The sequence below is a fragment of the Lepidochelys olivacea genome, assembly GCF_965140295.1.
Source record: "Lepidochelys olivacea isolate rLepOli2 genome assembly, chromosome: 15".
Taxonomy (NCBI): domain Eukaryota; kingdom Metazoa; phylum Chordata; order Testudines; family Cheloniidae; genus Lepidochelys; species Lepidochelys olivacea.
Window position 1 is genome coordinate 14,632,484 of NC_140425.1, and position 24,770 is coordinate 14,657,253.

Genomic DNA, 24,770 nt, shown 5'->3' on the forward strand with positions numbered 1-24,770 from the left:
AAAACATTGTCGCGGGTGGTTCTGGGTACATATTGTCAGGCCCCCGTTCCCTCCCTCCCTCCGTGAAAGAAAGGGCAGACAATCGTTTCGCGCCTTTTTTCCTGAGTTACCTGTGCAGACGCCATACCATGGCAAGCATGGAGCCCGCTCAGGTAACTGTCACCCTATGTCTCCTGGGTGCTGGCAGACGCGGTACGGCATTGCTACACAGTAGCAGCAACCCCTTGCTTTGTGGCAGCAGACGGTACAGTACGACTGGTAGCCGTCATCGTCATGTCCGAGGTGCTCCTGGCCACGTCGGCTGGGAGCGCCTGGGCAGACATGGGCGCAGGGACTAAATTTGGAGTGACTTGACCAGGTCATTCTCTTTAGTCCTGCAGTCAGTCCTATTGAACCGTCTTATGGTGAGCGGGCAGGCGATACGGACTGCTAGCAGTCGTACTGTACCATCTTCTGCCGAGCAGCCATGAGATGTGGATGGCATGCAGTCCTTCTGCACCGTCTGCTGCCAGCCAAAGATGTAAAAGATAGATGGAGTGGATCAAAACAAGAAATAGACCAGATTTGTTTTGTACTCATTTGCTTCCCCCCTCCCCTGTCTAGGGGACTCATTCCTCTAGGTCACACTGCAGTCACTCACAGAGAAGGTGCAGCGAGGTAAATCTAGCCATGTATCAATCAGAGGCCAGGCTAACCTTCTTGTTTCAATAAGAACGATAACTTAGGTGCACCATTTCTTATTGGAACCCTCCATGAAGTCCTGCCTGAAATACTGCTTGATGTAAAGACACCCCCTTTGTTGATTTTAGCTCCCTGAAGCCAACCCTGTAAGCTGTGTCCTCAGTCGCCCCTCCCGGCGTCTGAGCAACGGCAAACAATCGGGCATCTGAGAGTGCTGTCCAGAGCAGTCACAATGGAGCACTCTGATGGGGCTAAAACATTGTCGCGGGTGGTTCTGGGTACGTATCGTCAGGCCCCCGTTCCCTCCCTCCCTCCGTGAAAGCAAGGGCAGACAATCATTTCGCGCCTTTTTTCCTGAGTTACCTGTGCAGATGCCATACCACGGCAAGCATGGAGCCCGCTCAGGTAACCATCACCCTATGTCTCCTGGGTGCTGGCAGACACGGTACGGCTTTGCTGCACAGTAGCAGCAACCCATTGCCTTCTGGCAGCAGACGGTGCAATATGACTGGAAGTCATCCTCGTCGTGTCCGATGTGCTCCTGGCCACGTCGGCTGGGAGCGCCTGGGCAGACATGGGCGCAGGGACTAAATTTGGAGTGACTTGACCAGGTCATTCTCTTTAGTCCTGCAGTCAGTCCTATTGAACCGTCTTATGGTGAGCAGGTAGGCGATACGGACTGCTAGCAGTCGTACTGTACCATCTTCTGCCAGGCAGGCAAGAGATGAGGATTGCTAGTAGTCATATTGTACCATCTTCTGCCAGGCAGGCAAGAGATGAGGATGGCTAGCAGTCGTACTGTACCATCTTCTGCCGAGCAGCCATGAGATGTGGATGGCATGCAGTCCTTCTGCACCGTCTGCTGCCAGCCAAAGATGGAAAAGATAGATGGAGTGGGTCAAAACAAGAAATAGACCAGATTTGTTTTGTACTCATTTGCCTCCTCCCCTGTCTAGGGGACTCATTCCTCTAGGTCACACTGCAGTCACTCACAGAGAAGGTGCAGCGAGGTAAATCTAGCCATGTATCAATCAGAGGCCAGGCTAACCTCCTTGTTCCAATAAGAACGATAACTTAGGTGCACCATTTCTTATTGGAACCCTCCGTGAAGTCCTGCCTGAAATACTCCTTGATGTAAAGACACCCCCTTTGTTGATTTTAGCTCCCTGAAGCCAACCCTGTAAGCCGTGTCGTCAGTCGCCCCTCCCTCCGTCAGAGCAACGGCAGACAATCGTTCCGCGCCTTTTTTCTGTGCGGACGCCATACCAAGGCAAGCATGGAGGCCGCTCAGCTCACTTTGGCAATTAGGAGCACATTAAACACCACAAGCATTATCCAGCAGTATATGCAGCACCAGAACCTGGCAAAGCGATACCGGGCGAGGAGGCGACGTCAGCGCGGTCACGTGAGTGATCAGGACATGGACACAGATTTCTCTGAAAGCATGGGCCCTGCCAATGCATGCATCATGGTGCTAATGGGGCAGGTTCATGCTGTGGAACGCCGATTCTGGGCTCGGGAAACAAGCACAGACTGGTGGGACCGCATAGTGTTGCAGGTCTGGGACGATTCCCAGTGGCTGCGAAACTTTCGCATGCATAAGGGCACTTTCATGGAATTTTGTGACTTGCTTTCCCCTGCCCTGAGGCGCATGAATACCAAGATGAGAGCAGCCCTCACAGTTGAGAAGCGAGTGGCGATAGCCCTGTGGAAGCTTGCAACGCCAGACAGCTACCGGTCAGTTGGGAATCAATTTGGAGTGGGCAAATCTACTGTGGGGGCTGCTGTGATGCAAGTAGCCCACGCAATCAAAGATCTGCTGATGTCAAGGGTAGTGACCCTGGGAACTGTGCAGGTCATAGTGGATGGCTTTGCTGCAATGGGATTCCCTAACTGTGGTGGGGCTATAGACGGAACCCATATCCCTATCTTGGCACCGGAGCACCAAGCCGCCGAGTACATAAACCGCAAGGGGTACTTTTCGATAGTGCTGCAAGCTCTGGTGGATCACAAGGGACGTTTCACCAACATCAACGTGGGATGGCCTGGAAAGGTGCATGATGCTCGCATCTTCAGGAACTCTGGTCTGTTTCAAAAGCTGCAGGAAGGGACTTTATTCCCAGACCAGAAAATAACTGTTGGGGATGTTGAAATGCCTATATGTATCCTTGGGGACCCAGCCTACCCCTTAATGCCATGGCTCATGAAGCCGTACACAGGCAGCCTGGACAGTAGTCAGGAGCTGTTCAACTACAGGCTGAGCAAGTGCAGAATGGTGGTAGAATGTGCATTTGGACGTTTAAAGGCGCGCTGGCGCAGTTTACTGACTCGCTTAGACCTCAGCAAAACCAATATTCCCACTGTTATTACTGTTTGCTGTGTGCTCCACAATATCTGTGAGAGTAAGGGGGAGACGTTTATGGCGGGGTGGGAGGTTGAGGCAAATCGCCTGGCTGCTGGTTACGCGCAGCTAGACACCAGGGCGGTTAGAAGAGCACAGGAGGGCGCGGTACGCATCAGAGAAGCTTTGAAAACCAGTTTCATGACTGGCCAGGCTACGGTGTGAAAGTTCTGTTTGTTTCTCCTTGATGAAACCCCCCGCCCCTTGGTTCACTCTACTTCTCTGTAAGCTAACCACCCGCCCCTCCTCCCTTCAATCACCGCTTGCAGAGGCAATAAAGTCATTGTTGCTTCACATTCATGCATGCTTTATTCATTCATCACACAAATAGGGGGATGATTACCAAGGTAGCCCAGGAGGGGTGGTGGAGGAGGGAAGGAAAATGCCACACAGCACTTTAAGCACAGCACTTTAAAAGTTTACAACTTTAAAATTTATTGAATGACAGCCTTCTTTTTTTGGGGCAATCCTCTGTGGTGGAGTGGCTGGTTGGCCGGAGGCCCCCCCACCGCGTTCTTGGGCATCTGGGTGTGGAGGCTATGGAACTTGGGGAGGAGGGCGGTTGGTTACAGAGGGGCTGCAGTGGCAGTCTGTGCTCCAGCTGCCTTTGCTGCAGCTCAACCATACACTGGAGCATACTGGTTTGGTCCTGCAGCAGCCTCAGCATTGAATCCTGCCTCCTCTCATCATGCTGCCGCCACATTTGAGCTTCAGCCCTGTCTTCAGCCCGCCACTTACTCTCTTCAGCCCGCCACCTCTCCTCCTGGTCATTTTGTGCTTTCCTGCACTCTGACATTATTTGCCTCCACGCATTCGTCTGTGCTCTGTCAGTGTGGGAGGACAGCATAAGCTCAGAGAACATTTCATCGCAAGTGCGTTTTTTTTTCTTTCTAAGCTTCACTAGCCTCTGGGAAGGAGAAGATCCTGTGATCATTGAAACACATGCAGCTGGTGGAGAAAAAAAAAGGGACAGCGGTATTTAAAAAGACACATTTTATAAAACAGTGGCTACACTCTTTCAGGGTAAATCTTGCTGTTAACATTACATACATAGCACATGTGCTTTCGTTACAAGGTCGCATTTTGCCTCCTCCCACCGCGTGACTACCCCCTCAACCTTCCCCCCTCCCTGTGGCTAACAGCGGGGAACATTTCTGTTTAGCCACAGGCAAACAGCCCAGCAGGAATGGGCTCCTCTGAGTGTCCTCTGAAGAAAAGCACTCTATTTCAACCAGGTGACCATGAATTATATCTCACTCTCCTGAGGATAACACAGAGAGATAAAGAACGGATGTTGTTTGAATGCCAGCAAACATACACTGCAATGCTTTGTTCTACAATGATTCCCGAGTACGTGTTACTGGCCTGGAGTGGTAAAGTGTCCTACCATGAAGGACGCAATAAGGCTGCCCTCCCCAGAAACCTTTTGCAAAGGCTTTAGGACTACATCTAGGAGAACCGCAAATGCCAGGGCAAAGTAATCCTTTCACATGCTTGCTTTTAAACCATGTATAGTATTTTAAAAGGTACACTCACCAGAGGTCCCTTCTCCGCCTGCTGGGTCCAGGAGGCAGCCTTGGGTGGGTTCGGGGGGTACTGGCTCCAGGTCTAGGGTGAGAAACAGTTCCTGGCTGTTGGGAAAACCGGTTTCTCCGCTTGCTTGCTGTGAGCTATCTACAACCTCCTCGTCATCATCATCTTCTTCGTTCCCAAAACCTGCTTCCGTATTGCCTCCATCTCCATTGAAGGAGTCAAACAACACGGCTGGGGTAGTGGTGGCTGAACCCCCTAAAATGGCATGCAGCTCATCATAGAAGCGGCATGTTTGGGGCTCTGACCCAGAGCGGCTGTTCGCCTCTCTGGTTTTCTGGTAGGCTTGCCTCAGCTCCTTCAGTTTCACGCGGCACTGCTTCGGGTCCCTGTTATGGCCTCTGTCCTTCATGCCCTGGGAGATTTTCACAAAGGTTTTGGCATTTCGAAAACTGGAACGGAGTTCTGATAGCACGGATTCCTCTCCCCAAACAGCGATCAGATCCCGTACCTCCTGTTCGGTCCATGCTGGAGCTGTTTTGCGATTCTGGGACTCCATCATGGTCACCTGTGCTGATGAGCTCTGCATGGTCACCTGCAGCTTGCCACGCTGGCCAAACAGGAAATGAGATTCAAAAGTTTGCAGTTCTTTTCCTGTCTACCTGGCCAGTGCATCTGAGTTGAGAGTGCTGTCCAGAGCGGTCATAATGGAGCACTCTGGGATAGCTCCCGGAGGCCAATACCATCGAATTGTGTCCACAGTACCCCAAATTTGAGCCGGCAACGTCGATTTAAGCGCTAATCCACTTGTCAGGGGTGGAGTAAGGAAATCGATTTTAAGAGCCCTTTAAGTTGAAATAAAGGGCTTCATTGTGTGGACGGGTGCAGGTTTACATCGATTTAACGCTGCTAAATTCGACCTAAAGTCCTAGTGTAGACCAGGGCTTAGATTTCTGTGGCCTTCTAGTATAATAAGGTTGGGCAGCACTGCCTTAGAGAATTGGTGTATCTAAATCGGTGGTTTAAAAAAATGAACTGCATGTTCCAAGTACTAGTTTTACAGGGGAAAATACAGAAGGAAAATGTCTGGCCAAAAACAGAGTGGCTGAAGTTAGGTTCTTATGTCAGTGCTCAAATAAGGATTTAGGAGCCTAATTTTTGGCAACCATTTTTAACTCTCTCGTGAAGAAAGATTTAAAACGAAATGTGTATGGTTTGGCTTGGCTTAGTGAAGATGAAAGGGACCTGGGGGCTATAGAAAAACCTTTGAGTGAGCCAAGGGTCTAAAAGTATATAAGGCCTGGTCTACAGTACGTGGTTCTTTTGGAATTAGCCGAATTACCTCGAAATAAAACTGATTCCATCCACATGACCAAACCAGTTTTTTCGATTTAAAGGGCTCTTTACTCCAATTTCTGTACTGTACCTCGGCAAGTGGAGTAGCACTAAGATGGAATAAAAATGAGAAAAAGATTTGTTTGTAGAACTCCCAATAAGAAAATGTAAGGGTATCATTTTCTTAAGAGAATTGGTGGAAGTTCCCTTGTTTGGGACACTTATGACAAGTGATCAGTAAACAGTGTGAGAAAGTAATCCCACAACGGCAGGGGGTAACACTGGGTACTTTGTAGACCTTTTCCAGTGCTAAAACCAAATTGGTCTGTAACACCAGAGTAACTCCCATTGAAATCAAAGGCATTATTCTGTTTTATACTGATAAAATTTAGTTCAGAATCTAGCCTCTAATATCCAATTTGTATCTTAACCATCTTAATGCTCTGCAATTTTAAAAAGGTCAGTCAAGCAGGATTAAATGCTACACATTCTATTAGGGCTTTACTCTAAACTCCATGAAGGTATTATGAACGTTGCTTTCTAAAGAATTGATTAGTTTGGCCGTGAAGGACAGAGACAGCTTTGTAGCGAGACATCTTTTTATATTACAGCCAAGCCAAACAGAACTCTAACAGTGTTCAGTACTTTGTAATGGAATGTATTACTATTGCAGACTTCCATAGCACTTCAGGATTTTGTTGTCTTATTTTCCTGTAGCCAGTTTTTAAATACAGGCAACTAAAGCTTCTAAGCAGAGCCCCAAATGACATTAAGGAAAAAAAAAATGAAGGCCGCTGCCTAGGAAGTTTTTTTCTGTAGTATAGGCAAGTAGCTTCCAACCTTCAGTCCGGTGACTGTCCCACCAGAAATACAGCCATTGCATGATGCATGGGTATAACAAATGCTAGAGGAATTCATTCAGTATCACGTGCAGGAACAGACCATGTGATGCAAGTGGGGAAAAGGGGGTGAGGGTGGGGGGGGTCAGTAGAGAGAAAGAAATGTAATATTTTAAAGTTTTGTTCATAACATGCATTGTCTGCTCACTTTTAATTTCCTGTCTCTCCCTGTGTCACCCCCAAATTAAGCACTTAATCCAAGCAGCACAAGAAAGCAGGGAACCCCAGCTCTGTGGCAAAACTAACTGCCTGAAATGCTTGTAAGCAGCAGGACTTGTTCTCTCTCTCCAGTGGGGTATTTTTGCCTATCTTCTGTTATCTCTCTGTATAGCACCACCGCCAGGTTGAGATTTGGCCATATTTATTTTTTATACAATTTAACTGTAGAGTCTGGGATTTAATTGCTTTCCTTCTATTGTTTTGTATTATAAAGCATTTAATACAGCCCACCTAGAACCAGAGAGTGGCTCCAAACAGGACGTGACTACTAGTTGGGAATCACTGGTGCAGATAAGGCTTCTGTGTATTGATCCCATTAAAAGTATGTAAACACTAGCAAATGAAACTATTGCAAGGATGATGACAGGACATTACGGTTTATCACCTAGTTTGACCTTGCAGCAATTTAGCACATATACCCACCCCACACCATACCACCATAAGTTGAACCAATGCTTTTGGGTACTCCTGTAGTACCCAGTAATGGTGCTAGAGGCTATTAAGGAACCTCCAAAAGCCCAGCATTGCATTGTGAGATGGAATTAGAAGGAGCAGCTGAACTGGTGCAGCAGTTGCAATTCTTGTGGCTTCTTTCAAACAATGCAGAGAAATTGGTGTAGACTGCACCCAGTGCAGAGCAGAAGACCTCAACCAAAGAGTTGCACTCAGCTAGGATACCCACTGGTTGTGTGATGCCTGAGACAAATGTAGGGTGTGGATAGCAACGGTACATGGAATGCTTTGAGCTGGGAATGTAACCAGTTTTGCTTCCCTTTTTGTTTGCCCATTATAGTCTGATGTAGTGATGTGTCTGGGAAAAGTGAAAGGAATAAGACCCTAAATCCTAACGACAGCGTACCCACAACTGAAGTAAATATTTGTCTCTTAAGAGTTTCAAAATGGCAGTTTCAGCTAATTGTATCATTTTTAGTTTAATACATATTTCTTTTAAAGATCTTCACACATTTTTGGATAATAAACTAGTTGACAAATACAGCTGCTACTGCTACACTATGCTATAGGGTTCACTTAAAACCTTTATTGAGAATGGCTCAATTACAGAAAAAATATATTTATGTATAAAATTTCTCTGCATGTAAAATATCCCTTTCTTTGCTGTGGACAATATGAATAAAACAAGGTATTACACAGAAACATTCTCAGGGTGAACTTTTTGATAAGCAAACTTCTAATTGAAAAAAGATAAGACATTCTGTATTTTTGCCCAATTAACTTCTTTCTTAACCTAACATTTGACTCATACCTTCTCAATATCAGCTCTACTCAAATATGGCCTTCACCTCTTCTCTCTAGGCTCATTTTCCAGGGCAGTCTTCAACTTGTTTTCCTTGGCTGTAGGAGTTCATGTGGCAGTGAAGGGCTCCTGTTTTCTTTGTCACTTCATCAGCTGTAATTTAATCTTTAAATTCCATTTAACTATTTAAAACCCAGCCACCCAAATACTACTTAACCCAAACAGCAGTAAAAATGATTACACCCATATATATGCTTCCATCATTTACGTTAGGTATTCTCACAATGAGACAAGATTCCATTTTGTCTTTGAGTTGAATACATGCAGTGTAATGTCTGCTCTCAAATTGGTTCAAAACCAAAATCTGAACACCAGAACCAAATACAGTCCAGCTCAAACCAGCTGTATGGCAACATATCATTACTCTTAACCCCTCTGTAAGAACGATTTTCATTGGGCTAAACACACCCTTTTCAGTAAATAAATTCCATGGTGATTAAATTATATTGGAGGAGTTATGTGATGGGGAAAAAAAGCACAGATTAAAAAAAGATATTGACTAGTTAGTTTACAGACGTGTTATTAGTAACATAGCTAGAAATCCTTCACAGTGAAGCATTACACACAAATGGACTTGGACATACAATTCTCTAAGTCAGTGGCCAGCTGGTAGCTTAGCCAGTTTTGTAGGCATTATAAGGCAAAGCCTGTTAGTGGTTTTGGCCACAGGGCCTCTGCAGTGATTGTAATGGAACTGCTGATGCTTCCGTTCTGTCAGCCAATGACTTGTATCCTAATTCCCAGTCATCTTCACATGCAGCGGGTGCTTCAGTGCATTCCAGCCACACCTGCTGTAAATTAGTTCTGATTGAAGACAAGTTTCCATCAAACTCGTTTTTCAGATTTTGCAAAGGAACTGCATTTCTACTCACCTACCACTGTATTTCAGGCACTGAAGAAAGGAGCACTCTAACTTATATTGAACATACCCTGTCAAGTACTTTTTGGGTACTCTCCAGTGTTTGCAAGCCACCTAGATTAGAAAATGTTTTTCCTTACAACTTTTATCCTTTAGTGTATTGCTAAACACTGACTCCCTGTACACTGTTTTCACCAGAAAGGGTGCCTTGTATTTACTATCTGCACCATCAAGGATTACAGCTTTAGGAAATGGGTTTAAGATGTGTCTCCTCGGCTGGAGGTCTAGGTACAAAACATAATGTTATAGTGCTTACATCGATAGCAACTTTTTTTCTTTTGTTTTTAAAATCATTTAGAATTTGGAGGCGAGTTCCAACCAGTTATAATTTTAGAGTAGACCAGATTTTGGGCCCAAAGTGTTTGCCAGCGTGTCTTGAAGTCAATTGTACATATCTGAATTCTCAGCTGAAAAGGCTAAGTATAAAATCAAGCACATTTATATTGTAGTTAAAGTCATAAAGCTAAATTTCAAGAGGCGATGAGACTGGGAGTCAAAATTTGTAGGAAGTGTAAGGACAAAGCTGAATTCTGTCCTACACTTCAGTGCTTCTCTGCCAGGCAGGTGATCCCAGATAATATGTTCAAGGGGCTGCATGCAGCCTGCTGCAATCTTACAGTTTAGCTTAAAGCATCAGAGTGCAGTGAGGACCCTGCTGCTTATTCCAAAACACAGCTGCTGAGTGAGAAGAGGTAGAAAGTCTGGACTCCTGCTATAACATCTTTGGACTTCAGCCAAGAGAAGTTTGTTCTCCCTGCCTTCTCAATTAGAAGCAGAGTTCTGAGCCGGGCTACTGGCAGTATCTATTCCTGGGAAATCCCTCAATAAATCTCAACAACAAACGTTTAACCTCAAATTACAATACAGGCTTTGGGCAAAATCTGTTCTTTCTCCTGCCAGACATTTAAAGCAACCCCCTGCATGCCAGGCATAAACCCTCAGTGCTTCGGTGGCTACTTACCTAGTGCATTTGCTTAATCAACAGTTTAAAAACTGTACCTAGACTTGATCCCCGGATACTGCAGAGAGAGAGGGAGAGTGTTGTGGGCAGAAAGATGTTTCCAAGCCTTTGCATACAGACTTAAAATTTCTTAGACCCAAATAAAATGTCACCAGTCACCCTTTTGGGGCAACACAGAACTTTGGTCAAGCCATTCCTAGAGACGTCTTAACTCATGCAAGATAACTCAGTAGGCAAAATGACACTAGGTGCGGTGCTTACTACTTGGAAGGAGTAGCCTATAGCCCTTAGCAGGAAGACTGATCCTCCACTGACAATAAGTCCAAACTGCAAACTCAACTCCAAGGTACAGGTGTTGAGAGCAGTCAAGCTGGGTTTACACAAGAAGCTTGCTTCGTAAATGGTATTTCATTCCCATTATGCAGGCAATGCTGATAGGATCTGCCACAGTATGTCAACAGCTGACCAATCATTTTCTTCCTTGAAAAAAAATAATCATGGGGCAGGTTAATCATTTATCCTATCTACACCCTTCTGATCATTAAATCATGAATGAAGATCAGCTCTGGCAGTTTTGAAGGCAAACCAATATGTATTTCCTCTTTTTCCTTTCTTGCTTCGTGTAGCTGAAACTGCACAAATTTCCAAGTGAAGATTAAATTTGTGTACTTGGTGTATTTTATTTCAAGTCTTTAATTCAGAAACAAGCTCATAGCCAACTGTAAGAGTTGGACTCTGAGGGGATTGCATTTTGAAACTGCTCTCAAATGTGCAACGTTAAAATTAAAATGTGTTTGTGTTATATATTGCAACATCAGATAGTTCATCATCAGGAATAAAAAGATGAAGACAACACTGCAATATATTTGTATGAATGTCTATAAAGCATCCCTTGTTTAAGATCCCACTGCAATTTAGGAGCTAAGTCTCTGCAGTAAGAGTCCTGAGACAAGCAGCCAGCTGCCATGCGAGTGCTGGGCAGACTGCACCAGAAATGACAAAGCAGCAAGCTTGGATGTCAGCTGTCCGTGTAGATAAACAGGATATCCTCATCTGTGCCGTAACTTGTCCTGGCTTCCTCAAAGTTACTTATGCTGGTGCTGCATGTTCCTGTGGGACAGGAGCAGAGTGTTAGTCAAGCTGAGCCAGGGGAAGAATTTGCTCATGAACAGCGCTTAGCCTGGCTTTGGATAAACCAAGAACTAGACCTCATGGGCTTGATCTTGCAGCCCTTACTCGCTTGAGTAGTCCCATTGATGTCAAGGGGAATGCTTATTTGCATAACAACTGCAGAAGTTGGCTCTGTATAATCACACACCATGTTGTTCTTTCTTCAAGATACCGAACGTGTACAGGTTAGCTCTCCTAAACTGTGTCCCTCTGAATACTCAATCAGAGGTATGAAGGCCATAGAAGAACCTATTAGAATGTATTTCCAATGCTTCATCTGAATCACAGCACAAAAAAGAATGAAATCACTGAATTCTGTAAGAACAATCATGGGCCAATCAGCTGGTGCCGCCTGACTCAGATGCCTGGTATCGGGAAACTCCAGCTGGTTTTGCATTATGCACATGTTAGTAATGAGAAGATGGAGAATCCACACAGAATGAAGTAAAGTTCAGCTACTCACGGTCAGCATAGGCAGGGTTGTTGTAGTAGACACTCCCTGAGGCTTTGTTGTAGCCACACAATACAATGAAATGGCCCTGGTAGTCAGGATTCCTGCAGAAGCACTTCTGGCCAATAGGGAGGAAACAGCAATATTTGACAGGACTTGAGCAAAGTTCACACAGTAACAAGACTGCATTCACCAGGACAATGGCTACATGACCTTGGGACAGGTGCTCCTGAATGTCCTGGACAGTCACTGTGCTGCAGAAGAAAATTCAGACATTCACAAAGAAGTGTAGGAGAGAGATCTGTATTCACTGGATTGGGCTCTCCCAACCATGTGAGTGTGGATGATGTCCATCTCATTATGTGACTGCTATGATTATTTTACATATCTTTGTTGTTGAGGGCTCTACTGCAGCTGCGGACAGTAGGTATTCCATCCAAGTCTATTATACCCTCACTGCCAGTGAAAAGCAGAGCCATTCTGGCTGAAATTCTATAGAGCATGCTTTAAAATGAATAGAATCTCAGGATGTCTCAGATGCCCTGGAGGAGCAGCATTTTTGTCAGAAGTATGAGATAACCATTCAACACTAGGGAGATTAGTTAATTTATGGGGCAGTTAGGGATGCTGTAGAATCCCATTCCACCACCTGGAAGCCCAAATGCAGCTGGTCTCTAAAGCACCAAGTCTTTCTCAGATGAGGGATTGGATGGCATAAGATCCCCAATCATCTTGGTCTCTGCATCCTAAGATACCTTTGTCAGGTAAGAATACAGCTTCCCAATTATAAAGTTGCATTGTCTGGCTCTCTATTCTTGCCAGGATTGTTGTTCTAATATTTTATTGTGCCCAATTTAAGAGCATGAAAATCACCCATGCCCACCTGGTAATCTCATTTGTTTGAGCTGAAGTTCTTCATTCAGAGACACAGACAGATGGTGTGTTCCATACCAGTCTGCACTCATCCCCTGGATCAGATCCAAATGTTCAGGCTGATGTCCTTTTTAATCTCTTCCGGCACTGCTGTTCCCCTTGCCTTCTCAATCCTAGTGTTGCACAGGCGCAAATACAACCTCCCCCCCCAATCTCTGATGTGAGCCAAATGCTAAAGCTTTGTTACTGTGCAAGATATGGCCTAGATTTTTGCCATCGCCTCCTCCTCCTCCCCCTCCCCCTCCCCCCAGGTCACAGCACTAGGATAGATGTTGCCATGCAAACTCTGAGTACATTAACAGGGCACTAAAGACTCTGGCAAATGCAGGTTTAAAAAAGCATGTAAAAACACAATAAGGCCATTGTTTCTAGGCACAAATAGTACCTTCCCTTTTTTCTCTTGCTACTACTCATCCACCCCAGTAAACAATATGCAGAGTCAAATGCAACCCTGGTGGAAGTGGATGCAACTCTTTGACTTCAGTTTATACCCATTTACAATCAGAGTCTTTTCTCCTCTTCCAAATTTTGCTGTCAGCAAAAGGGTTTTAAGCCACGAGTGTGATTTTTCTCTCTCCCATGTTTGAGTCTCTCTCTGGGGAGGTTCCTTCTCCTATGATGTCATCCTTCCTTTGGAAAATATTGTAAATTACAGGGTTTCCAAGGGAGCAAAAGCATGCATGCCTGATTTTGGTTTATTTCTATAAGTACAGAGCTCAGCAGTGTTAGCACCGCTCTGGGAACAATGGGTTTTGTGCCACTACAACATTCGCTTCAGCACTGATGGCAACTTTTTTTAATAAAAGCTATTTAGAAGACATTACCTACTAGTTTATCTTAATGGAAGACCAAATTTTCGGCCTAAATAAACAGCCAGTTTCCCATCAGCAAATCCAAAATACTGCTTTTCCCCTTTCAGGGCTCCACTTTTCTGCTCTTCTTCCCATTTTGCTTCCTCCCTCTGTCTCAATGGAAGTGAAAAGACAGCGTGGGAAATAAAGAGGGGGTGGAGCCTGAATTCAGTCTGACTTACACCAGCGCAGTCAGAGGTAACTCAAAGGAGTTAGACAAGTGTGAAAGGAGACTCAGGCCCCTACAGTCTCCAAAGGGAAAAGGAGATGAAATGACAAGCTCACCACTTCTCCACCAGCACCTTGCTGGCTTTGGCTTGGGCGAACAGCTGGTTCACTCTGTTCTCTTCCGTATCAAAGTGTTTCCTGTAGAATGACTAAGGGATAAAGAATAATTTACGAACAATTCATCAGAATGAAATTCACCCTAGTAAAGTGAATCTTCAATTAAAAACCGGTTAGAGAGGGACTGGGTGGTTTAGGGGGTTGATAATGGGTTACGGTGTCATTCTCCCTCAGGTCACCGGAAACAGGATAAGAACCTCTCCTCTAGTTCATCAGTTCAAATTCAGTCCAGGTCAGTGGTTATTGCAGTCTCCAGCTGATGGCTATTGAGCTGCCTATGTGAAATGAATCTGGTCTTATCAACTTAGTTCTTAGATTTCAGGACTCCACATAAGAAAAACCATAACCACTACTGGATCGAATTGGCCCTTTTGTTGGCAATATCAACAGAGGCCAAGGATTGAATGGACATGGAGACTGAATTCCCCTCTCACCTCTAGAGGTGGTTCCTCCAGGTCAAGGTTGAGGCACGTTGGCGGGGGAAGTGTAGTGGAAGCTAGCACTGCTGCTGCCCAGGCTGTACCTGTTCTGTAGATAAATAGAGGGCTTCAGTCTCCAAGGCTGTTAAATAGGCTGGAACCTTTCATGAACACTGAATTGGTACTATTTTTTAAAACGTACATCATGGAATCAGTGCCGGAAAATATCCGGGACCATGTCTAACCTGGGTTTGGAATTGTTTCATGGACAGTTTGGCAATAGACAAACCTTGCTTACAGGAACGGAGGTTAACCACATCAATAACACAGCTCCACCAGCATGGCCCTGATGGAGCGTGATGGAAAGTGCCTGATATTTCCCAGTGAACGAAGATGCTCACCTGATTTTTATAGCCCTTGTCCACTCCAAGTGTCTGTGTGCAGAACCTATGCTTAACATCAAAGTGCCGCATTAGGTAGGCCAAGTCAATGGTCCAGATACTCTTTGTTAACCGGAGTTCCCGGATGGCTTTCTGAAATTCCTCATCATTCAAACGATTCAGGTACCTGGGGTATTAGAGGAAGTGGGGAAGCAAAGACATTAGCAGAAAGTGTGTCTAACAGTCCAAAGCCTCTTAATATCACAAAAGGGAAAACCTGAAACAATAGGGAGAAACAACCAAAATACAACCCACAAATGAACCACAAATTTCCAAAGAAATGGGGTAGGGAGCATTTCACTGGATTTATCACAGGTGACTGTCTCCCTTTTGGAAATTTAGTGCTGTCTTAATTATTTTACAATTCTAAAGGTGTACAGGATGCTGTACAAGAGGTTAGCTGTGCTAAACAAATAATGGGGCTCTATCCTGAAGAGTTTACAATCTAAAAGCACGAATTCAACAGAGCAAATGCAGGAAGGGGTATGGCAACTATAGCTGGATTGATTCATGGAATAGGTGCGTTTCAGAAGGAGTTTTTTGAAGGAGGAAAGGAACTCGGTAAATATTCAAAGGAAGGTTGCTTTAGGCACTAAGGGTAGTGTGAATGAAAAACAGTTGAGAGGCTTGGAATGCAGAAAAAAGGAAGGAAGCCATTGGAATTCAAGAGGGAAAGACACAAGGTCAGATCGGCAGGGTAAGATCGATCTTGGCAACGGAGGTTTTGAATAAAGTGGAAAGGAAAAGAGGAGAGGGGGATGGAGAGGCTAGAGGCAGAGGTTACAGTAGTCAAGATGGGAAATTACCAGCGCACGGACTAACGTCTTGGCAGAAGGGATGGAGAGAAATGAAAATCTTCTGCTTCATATCTACTAAGTGGACATCTAAATAGGTATTTCACTCTCCTGCACCTAAGCTCGTGTTCCTCTGTGGAAGGAAAGACTAGTTCAGCAGGACAGCTAGTAGGTTAAAGAAAATGGGCAACACAGAGAATAGTTTTGAAATTCATATTCCTGGAACAGAAAACATTTACCCCACAGAACGGATGCCCAATAGGACAGTGGCAAGATACTAACTCTTATAAATACAGAAGAAACCTGCTTGTCATTTGAAGACACACACAAAGGAATTCAAGGGAATTATAATGCTGTGATTTGTAACAGTTCCAATAAGCAGAGAGAACATTCTGTCAGACAAAACGTGCTAATCTGCAAGGATAACATTCTATTGGGTTAAACATGCTAATCTACAGAGTTCTTAAAGTTAATCAGATATTTTGTATATATCAAGAAACTTGGTTAATTATCCTTCGTCTGTGTTTTCTTTTCCTCCTGCTGGAATACTGGTGCTATGCCCAACGAGGCAGCAGTAATCCTTTGCAGGGCATTGGAGAAAATATGGTCTGATGAAGATGTGAGGTTAGTCACAGCTGCCCCACCCAACTTTTCTCCTTTGATCTTCGATCCTGGTCTTAGGAAGGGTCCTACAGTGGGGATAACATTTCCCAACTCCCCATGCTCAAACCCACTCCTTTGAACCACAATCAGTTACTTACTGCAATGCCATCCTGGAGCAGGCTAGCCCACAGTCCCAATGGTACAACTGCTGAATAACTGGCACTTGCAACTGGACATAGTCAGCTGGAGTAAAAACAACGCATCGTTAGAAGAGCATGATAGGTGAGTTAGCCTGGATGTGTGTATCCTTCCACACATTAGTATTAGCAGTCCTCTTGTGCTGTACTGGGGCACTTGAGAAACACTTTTTATTTTGTCCCATTAGCAGGTTATGCTTCTCAGCATAAATTTAATATTTTTTTTAAACGGTCCTTTTCCAAATTGTAAAAGTAAGTGAACCATCAAGCATCTGTTTTAACCTGACACTCCCTCTTTGCTACAGGTCTGGCCAATTCTGTAGCAAATTCATCCACCTCTTCCGCCCTAAATTTTTTTCTGGTCATGGCCCTTGTATGATCACAAAGCGGTAATCACACCCTAAGAGAGAGATCAGGAGATCAACAGACTTTTTTATCTTCTTTTGTGGTGTGTCCAAAACTGAGTCTCTGGGTTTAAACAGACTTTGTGACTGTGGCAACCTTCTGTGCACTCTAACCACCAAAGATGTGCCAATACTCAAGCGTGTTCATCCAGCAAAAAAACATACCATGCCACAAGGAAGTGCTAATTGAGCCTGTGATCAACAGAAACAATAGGAGGACTTGTCTCCTCAAGAACACTACACTGAGCTACAGCAAGACTGTGAGAAGTTGTGTTAATGCAATGGCAACTGTGTCTTTGCAGTCAGTGTAAAGACCAGGACAAGGTGTGTTCAACATCATGTGGGCTAGTCATGGTCAACATCAACTCCTCAAGGTTGTGCTCTAACTTGATGTAATTTTCTAGGGAAGATATGCCCAAAATGCTTTTAGCAGAAACAGGCCATCGTGGATTTTGTGGCCTCCTTCCAAAATTTCTCACATTCCTATGTATTCCATTCTTTCTAGCCTTTCCCTTGTAGCTTTGAAAACCAGTGTACCTGCTGAGGACATCAAGTCTCTTTAGTTAATCTACGTCTGGCCAGCACAGATCAATGTACTAACTCATTATACTAAAGGAAATGCTAATCCCCAAGGCCTACTCACATTAGGAATTATAAATCATTTGTCATAAATCCCTGCTGGTGGATTATACTAACCTCATTTTCCACTAAGGACTCTACCCCATTAGGTCCAAGAACACATTTTCTACATTATAATCTCAAACAGTAATAACTGAAGCCTAATGTGTCAACTAATTTCCTTTGATTTATCGAGTTGCCAGCCATCCTACCTTGCCTTACACACCCTTTGCTGCACCAACTTCATATTACTTTTCAAGATCCCTAGATGAGGATGATTGCCAGCTGTTCTGGAATAAATGAAGTGATAAAATATGTTCCAGCAATAAACTGAACTGGATGATCATCTCCAGTTTGGTAAATACTCAGTGTGACAGGTTTACAAAAAGCAGCCACTAATTCCAGATCCCTAGTGGACAGTACCACCCTCCTCCTCAACATGGATCTTAGGCAGGTTGGTGCAACCATTATCCCTGATCTGATAGACCTGGAAGTGTAGGGAAGACAGATCCTCGAAGGATTTGCCGGTAGCTTGCGAAGACACCACATCTTCCTGGAACAGTGGTATCTTCCCAAACTGAGTGCCCTAGTTCTATCGTCTGTCCAGAGTGATACAAATCCAATCCCAGGACTCCTTTTTTTTTTTCACTATACACTCAAAAGCCCAGAATGTTCTGTTGGAAAATAACTATCTGGTATTTAAATTATACCCAGATTCTCACACTGAACCCAGTTCAACAGGAAGAGCTTCCGCACAAGGTATTAGTTATAGAAGACGCTGCAGAACGGTGCTCAGGGAAGTGGGCATAGACCCCGTCTTAGCTGTTTAATTCTAGCCCCCTCCCCCCATTCATGCAGTTACATTCACCGGCAGCATCTGATTTAAAAATCCCATCCAGGCATCTCTGCAGAATCAGAACCTTAATATGCTTGGGGGTAATATCTCTTATAGGGACAGGTAATTTTTTCTGGTATCTCCTCCAGCCTTTAAAATACTGCTTTAGCTCTAAATCTTCACCTGCTGTATTAGTGATCACAGTGTGAACAACAGCGGGTGTGCAGAGGACTATTGCTGGCAAGGGCTGCAGACCAGTCAGGGCCTGCGAATGCCTCAAACTTCTCATAAGAGAGTCAATGTAGGCATCTTTTATTGGACCAACTTCTGTTGGTGGAAGGTACAAGCTTTCAAGCTACGCAGAGATCTTTCCTCAGCTCTGGGAAAGGAAGCAGAGACACTGAGCCAAATACAGTTTGGGACGGATGTCAAGCAGAAGGGGTAACGCGTGTAGGAGGCCGTCGCTTGAAATGAAGTGGCCAAGTGGGGGTTAGATTGTTATGCAGAAAGGGGCTGGGGGTCTGGATCCCCCCCGGGCAGGGCGCAGCGAAGGGGCTGGGGGTCCGAGGCGGCTCCGGCCCCCTGGCAGGGGTCCGAGGCATCGGGGTGGGCTGGCTGCCCGGGCAGGGGCTGGCGAGGGTGCCCTGGGGGCGGGCGTCGCTCGGAGGAGGCTCGTTTGCTGGGCCCCAAAACCCGTCCCGGCCGCGCCCGGGGACACACTGACCTGAGGGCGGCTCCGAGTCCGCGGCCTCCTTGGGGCTTTTCATGCCGGCGGAGAGGGGGCCAGGTTGCTTAGTGAGCGGCCGCCAGGCCCGGGCCGGGCTGCAAGGCTTGGCGGGGCCGGGACCCCCACATGTCTCGGAGCGGCGCTGCTCCTGCCGGCCCCGGTGCTGCTGCCTGGCAGGGGCGGGGCGGCAGGAGCTGCGGATGCGGCGGGCGGGAGAGCTGCGGCTCCGGGCCCAGCCCCGCACAGCGGGGACTTGGGGGGGGGGGAAGTGGCGAGAAGGGAGCGGGCCGCGCTCAAGACGGCGTCGCCATACCCGCCCCCGGGGCTATTCCCGCCGCCCCCGGCAGCTGTCAGCAGCGCGCGTCCCCCTCCCCGGGCGGGTCCGCGGGGCAGTCCCCACAGGGCAGGCGTTATGGGGGTATATGTGCACCCCCAGCCAGATGCCCGAGTGATACAGCGGGCGGGCGGGGGGGGGCTTTTCACCTCTGCCCCCGGGGCCGGGTGTGTTAAAACTCGCAGCGGCGGAGCCATGGTTTCCCGACCCGCCACGCAGGCCGGGGAAGCAGGCGGAACCTTTGTTCGGGGCTGGTGTATCCCCGCGGGACGCCCTCTCCGGGGGCCCGCTCACGAACCATAGAGTTGAAAGGAGAGAGGCGCTCGGGAAGCGCTCTCTCCGGGTAGTGAGGCCTTTCCGGTTCCGGTGCGCGGGGCATGGTGGGATATCGGGGGAGGCCATTAGAGCGGTAAAGCTGAGCCCACGCTGAATAGAGAGGTGCCTCGCGGAGCGTAAGTGGCAGGCGGGAGCGCGGCCTCTCACCGGCCGGTGGGTGAACTCAGGCCGCCCTGCGTGTGGGGAGCTGGGCTGGGGCCCCGTGGGGGGAGGGTCTCTTCTCAGCGCTCCCCTCCCCCAGTGGCCCGAGGGCCCGGGCTCCCGTCGGCGCCCCATCCCCCGGGACACTGTCAGGACCCGAGCTCTGCAGTGGTGAGGCAACGTGGGTGCCGTGAGCCTTGTAGCTCGTCTGGGGTTAGCGGCTGTGGAGGCGGATTTGTTTTAATACCGCGCCAGGAGTGTGTCGGGATCTCCCCGTGGAGCATTGGTGTAGCTGGGTCCTTTGCTTTTCCCGGCCCAGGAGGTTGGCGGGGTATAACCGGGCGCCACGGTGGAAGGTTTTGTATGTCTGACTAACCTGCCCCTTTTAAGAAGTCCTTTCTGACTTTTAATAAAACAAAAAGGGTTAAAGTTTAGAACTGCCTTCAACTGAGTATAGAAACATCCCATTTCACCTCACCCCCACCTCCCCACACACGATTTTCCCACCACCTTTCGTCCTCTTTAATTACAACAGTCCTAGTTACAGCGGGGAAGGGATGGGGTGAGACGAGAGACCAGAACCATGCAGTGTAGCTGCCAGGTGAGTCCTTCATCTATTAAATTAGATAGGAGTCGGTTTTTTATGTAGTTCAAAACATACCCTCTAGATGGTTAGTAAGAATTACTTAATGAGATTTATATATATATATATATAAATAATTTACTTACATAAATAGTTCCCTTTAGGTCCATGACTGCATAAGTAAGGATTTGCAGCATCAGGATGTAATGCACATCGCTGGCCTTGCCATATCATTTTAATAGGCTCCTTAGCCATTTCTTTCCAATTCTAAAGAGGTAATATCTCTTGTTGTACCAGTTTCTGTTAGTGAAGGAGACAAGGGTTCAAGCTACACAGAGCTCTTATATCTTTATTAAAGGAAGTACTTCACCCACTTTTTCTCTCTAATATCCTGGGACCAACATGGATATAACAACTCTTTCCTGTATGGTAAGGTAATTCTTCTAGTGGAGACCATATATATTCTCAACCTCAGGCATTTCTGAAAGGAAATAGCTCTTGTATCAGAAATGTCACTTTAAGTCACATTGCTTCTGTGTCACTTTAATAGAAAATTTGTGCACTAAAACAGTGCTCCCAAAGCTTGAGAAAATCCCCTATGTGGTACAGATACCTCCATCACAAGCTTGTGAGACATTACACTAACATTTATATCTTGGGGAATGTCCAGCATGTTGTATGTTTTTATTATGATACTTAGAAATACAGTAATGTAATATGGAATGCTCTTTATGTAGTTCCTACCTCTTTGTAAGTATCACTTCCATCAAGAAATGAGATTCTGTGAATACACTGTGTGTGAGTCAGCATCTCTAACTGAAAGGAAAGTAGTATTTTCTTTCGCTAGTAGCAAGCTAGTGTTTTGAAACTGCTGATTCCACTGCTTTGGTATTCTTACTCTGGTTTCATTTGGCTGGTATGGGCCATCACAAAGTTAGTTATGTCTACTTAACTCTTCTAAAATTATTATAAAAGAGCCTCTCACTCCTGTTTCTTGACTAACCCATCAAATTCCTCAGTACTTCTGAAAATGTAGAAAATTTGTAAAGTTTTCCTTCCCCATCCTCCATGACTCTCTCTGAGTTCCCCATTTCTTTCCCTGCTACCAAGATTTTGAGACCAACATAGTCTTTAAAATAAAACTATTGGGCAATTACATAGCAGTTCAATGTGCACAGAAGCCTTAACACTGATGACCTGTTCTGGGAATAGCCATGGTGACAGAAGTCCTGTTTATCAAGTTGACACTTTTTAAGGACACTGAATCTGTGGGAAAAGTGAAGAAAAAAAACAAAAAACGAGTGAGTAGTCCTGTATTTTCTAGACTAGAAAAGTTTGTTAAAGGTGTCTAAGTGGAAATCTGTATTATGTAGGCAAAGAAACTTACACGCTATTCCTTTTTTTTGGCCTAGGTTTAGAGCTGTACTGCTGCAAAGATGTCCATCGGAGTGCCAATTAAAGTGCTGCATGAGGCAGAGGGCCACATCGTGACATGTGAGACCAATACAGGGGAAGTCTACCGTGGCAAACTCATTGAGGCTGAGGACAACATGAACTGCCAGGTATGTGTGGGAAAAGGGGATGTGAATGGTGTATTTTTGGAAAGGTCCATCTTTGGCTGATTGTCAATATTTAAGTAAAGCTGACAATTTCTACTCAGAGATAAAGAAAGATGAGTTATCCTGCTTCATAGCTTTGCCAAAATGAGTCTCTCTTGTGACATTCTAGAGAGGGGACAGCTTAAACTTTTTGGTTTATAGGCAGGAGCACCTGTTCCTATCAGAAATTCTTATGCATTTTTCAGAACTCTGTTCTGTGACTAGTTTGAGATAATGGTATTTCTGCTAATATCGTTCGTTATTTCAACAGCTAGCTTCGACTCGACTCATTAGCTCAGGATATGTTTTCTCTAAATCAGTGTTTTGAAAAACTATATCATAAATTTTTTTTAAAGCACACACAAAGCCAGATACTTGAATATGGTGTAATTCTAATTGATTTTTAGAACTAGAGTTTCACATTCAAATCGCAAATCATTCTCATCTCATAAGAAATTACTTTTGTTAGAATAAACTAATATATGTGATACTACAGAAGGAAAGAGATTTCCCCTTGTCAGTGAGTTCCTGTTTTATCCCTAATGTAAACAAAGCTTATATGTGTTAATGTGAACAACTTTAGGAATTTGTTACTAGAAATACAACTCTGGGAGGGATCAAAATAGCCTACTAAATCCCCAGGATTAGTAAAATTGCAATAGTTTAAAATGTGTTGTCTCCCATAAATAACTGCAATTGACAAAGAGTGCCAGAGTTAACAGACCTTCTGAGTAATGATTTAAATAGTCCTTGGTCTTATTGTTCTTTGTGTACCAGGCTCAATGGGTTATTCTCTTCTTCTCCACCCCCTCTCCTCCCCCGCTCAACCATGTTTTTTACACACACACCCAGTCTAATGTAAATCTGCTGTGTACTTGTATGCTGATCTGATCTTGAATGCTGAATCTGATTTTTGCTGGCTAGATTACTCTAACAAACACTGTGCACACAAGTAAAAGACCAAACTTATGTAAGATTATGATGTCTTTGAAAGATTCTTAGTGATCTTGCGGTGCTGTTTCAGGGGATTCTCTTAATTGGGATTCCATTTACATTAGTCAACTTGCTGCAACTTCTGAAAAATACCAATCCATGTTAGCACAAAACAGATGAAAGCTTCTCTTAGAAATCAGTTTCAAAACAGTCCTGGAAAGCTATTCTGTTGAACACACATGCTCATGCTATTACGTAGCCAGAGAGCTTTCTGTGTTTGAAAGAAGACTTCTTTAAATCAGAATTCAGTAGCCAAAACAAATTGGAACATTTCACTATTTAATAGGCTGTTATAGGCACTGATCAGTTTTATGTCTTCCAGATGTCCAACATAACAGTGACATACAGAGATGGGAGAGTGGCACAGCTGGAGCAGGTGTACATTAGGGGTAGCAAGATACGGTTCCTCATTTTGCCAGATATGTTGAAAAATGCTCCTATGTTAAAGAGTATGAAGAATAAAAACCAGGGTTCTGGGGCTGGACGAGGCAAAGCAGCTATTCTCAAAGCCCAAGGTGGGTACCTCTGTGTTTGGTCATTAAGTTTCCTGTCAATTAGGAAACTGAAGTGGCTGTCATTATCAAGAGTTCTGTAGTACAAAGAGTTCGGTTTATTACATCACTTAAGTATGAATGTCACAAGGAGTAAGAGGAGTTTATTTGGCAGGTATCCAGAGGGGAAAGTTTAATAACTGGGAAGTTTGCACTTTATTCCCCCCCCTTCCCCTCCCCCTTGATTTTATTGTCAAACTCAAATTTCTAGTGCTTTAGAAAATTTAAAAATAGTAATATTAGTTCAAAAAATACTAGGGTCTTAAGGGTCTAGTTAGTTAAAATCTCAACTCAACTCAACTCTCCCACATAAAACTGAAGATTTTGTGCTCCCTGAGTATATGTGTGCAGATTCTGAAGCAGCTATTTGAATCATTGGGTTAATCATATCTACTTCAGTTATCATTGAAGAATTAATTTAAATGTAAAAATGGCACTTAAATACACAAGGATTTGAACTTAAGTCAGACTTCCTTTATCTTTGACTAGGCCTAAATTATGTGGATTGGTGCATAATGATTAAGAGCAAATATTTTGGGGCTGTTTATGCTTATTTAGATTACTTTGAAAAGGTTTTTGCTTATAGGGATTAAGATGTTTGTAGATCACTTCGAAATCTGTTCAAGCGTGGTATGTAATAATGGTGGTGATAAAATGTTATTTAAAAATGTCTCTGGCATGGCACTGACTTCTTAATCTAGGTCTCCTGGGCTGCAGGTTTGTGCCACTAAATGGAATGAATACAAACGTTTCATTTTGTTTTACTGCCAATCTGTTGTTAGTTGCATCTGTTTCATGACTAGAAGCATGTAAACATTAGCTTCTGCTCCCCATCATAGAGCACTCTGGGAATTAGAGCAGTACATCTCCTTCTGAACTGTATAGCGTAACCTAGTTTCCACACTGCTAACCCAGCACAAGAGGCTAGATACTATAGTGATTGGCACTGCAAAAATATCTTTGATACAAGACGTGTAGATTCTTATAAACATGCAGTTATGTCAGATCCACATGATCCCTTATTTTTTTTCTTCAGTGGCTGCAAGAGGAAGAGGTCGTGGAATGGGCCGTGGCAACATTTTCCAGAAGCGAAGATAATTTTGGACTTGACTTACCTTTTTTGTTTTTAAGGGTTTAATTTACTACGGGTGCAGCAGTTAGGTTTCTGTTTAAATAAAAATCTGTTT

At 44.9% G+C, this 24,770-nt stretch overlaps 4 protein-coding genes across 9 annotated transcripts in view; 2 read left to right on the plus strand and 2 right to left on the minus strand.

Annotated features, from left to right (window-relative positions):
• UPB1 (beta-ureidopropionase 1) overlaps positions 1 to 3,378 on the plus strand; it is a 37,365-nt gene extending 33,987 nt beyond the window's left edge. The window contains exon 11 of one of the 2 annotated variants that reach the window (XM_084648750.1): positions 1,844 to 3,378. The gene's annotated coding sequence lies outside the window, so the exon portion shown is untranslated. Of the gene's footprint in view, positions 1 to 809; positions 1,800 to 1,843 lie in introns of those variants that run through there. The other variant, XM_084648751.1, reaches the window with a different exon arrangement.
• Positions 3,379 to 3,478: 100 nt separating this feature from the next.
• Positions 3,479 to 8,463, minus strand: LOC311531406 (uncharacterized protein). Its single transcript, XM_084648752.1, has 3 exons — positions 8,330 to 8,463; positions 4,619 to 5,222; positions 3,479 to 4,030 (listed from the first exon to the last, which is right to left on the minus strand). Exons 2-3 carry the CDS (start codon positions 5,199 to 5,201, stop codon positions 3,510 to 3,512), a joined length of 1,104 nt encoding a protein of 367 aa, XP_084504878.1. The 5' UTR covers positions 5,202 to 5,222; positions 8,330 to 8,463; the 3' UTR covers positions 3,479 to 3,509.
• GUCD1 (guanylyl cyclase domain containing 1) lies at positions 5,234 to 19,492 on the minus strand. Of its 3 annotated transcripts, none has more exons than XM_084648754.1 (6): positions 19,045 to 19,492; positions 16,425 to 16,509; positions 14,831 to 14,996; positions 13,951 to 14,042; positions 11,894 to 12,135; positions 5,234 to 11,370 (listed from the first exon to the last, which is right to left on the minus strand). In XM_084648754.1, exons 1-6 carry the CDS (start codon positions 19,085 to 19,087, stop codon positions 11,279 to 11,281), a joined length of 720 nt encoding a protein of 239 aa, XP_084504880.1. In that variant the 5' UTR covers positions 19,088 to 19,492; the 3' UTR covers positions 5,234 to 11,278. The 3 variants fall into 3 exon arrangements, with proteins under 3 accessions (XP_084504880.1, XP_084504879.1, XP_084504881.1); XM_084648753.1 differs by lacking the exon at positions 19,045 to 19,492 and adding an exon at positions 18,504 to 18,611; XM_084648755.1 differs by lacking the exon at positions 19,045 to 19,492 and adding an exon at positions 14,445 to 14,538.
• Positions 18,625 to 24,770, plus strand: SNRPD3 (small nuclear ribonucleoprotein D3 polypeptide). 3 transcript variants are annotated; one of them, XM_084648758.1, is made up of 4 exons: positions 18,625 to 18,761; positions 21,854 to 22,003; positions 23,355 to 23,547; positions 24,620 to 24,770. In XM_084648758.1, the coding sequence occupies exons 2-4, from the start codon at positions 21,878 to 21,880 to the stop codon at positions 24,679 to 24,681; spliced, it is 381 nt and encodes a 126-aa protein (XP_084504884.1). In that variant the 5' UTR covers positions 18,625 to 18,761; positions 21,854 to 21,877; the 3' UTR covers positions 24,682 to 24,770. The 3 variants fall into 3 exon arrangements, with proteins under 3 accessions (XP_084504884.1, XP_084504882.1, XP_084504883.1); XM_084648756.1 differs by lacking the exon at positions 18,625 to 18,761 and adding an exon at positions 19,709 to 19,833 and having other exon boundaries at positions 24,620 to 24,768; XM_084648757.1 differs by lacking the exon at positions 18,625 to 18,761 and adding an exon at positions 19,734 to 19,870.

Coding starts and splice junctions, on each gene's coding strand:
- LOC311531406 (XM_084648752.1), bottom strand. CDS start 5,201: ATGCAGAGCTCATCAGCACAGGTGACCATGATGGAGTCCCAGAATCGC. Junction 4,031..4,618: donor AGGCGGAGAAGGGACCTCTG/GTGAGTGTACCT, acceptor TTTCTCCACCAG/CTGCATGTGTTTCAATGATC.
- SNRPD3 (XM_084648758.1), top strand. CDS start 21,878: ATGTCCATCGGAGTGCCAATTAAAGTGCTGCATGAGGCAGAGGGCCAC. Junction 22,004..23,354: donor AGGACAACATGAACTGCCAG/GTATGTGTGGGA, acceptor TATGTCTTCCAG/ATGTCCAACATAACAGTGAC. Junction 23,548..24,619: donor AGCTATTCTCAAAGCCCAAG/GTGGGTACCTCT, acceptor TTTTTTCTTCAG/TGGCTGCAAGAGGAAGAGGT.
- GUCD1 (XM_084648753.1), bottom strand. CDS start 18,609: ATGAGAAGTTTGAGGCATTCGCAGGCCCTGACTGGTCTGCAGCCCTTG. Junction 14,997..16,424: donor TGCTCCAGGATGGCATTGCA/GTAAGTAACTGA, acceptor CTAATACCCCAG/GTACCTGAATCGTTTGAATG. Junction 14,043..14,830: donor ACAAGGGCTATAAAAATCAG/GTGAGCATCTTC, acceptor TTTATCCCTTAG/TCATTCTACAGGAAACACTT.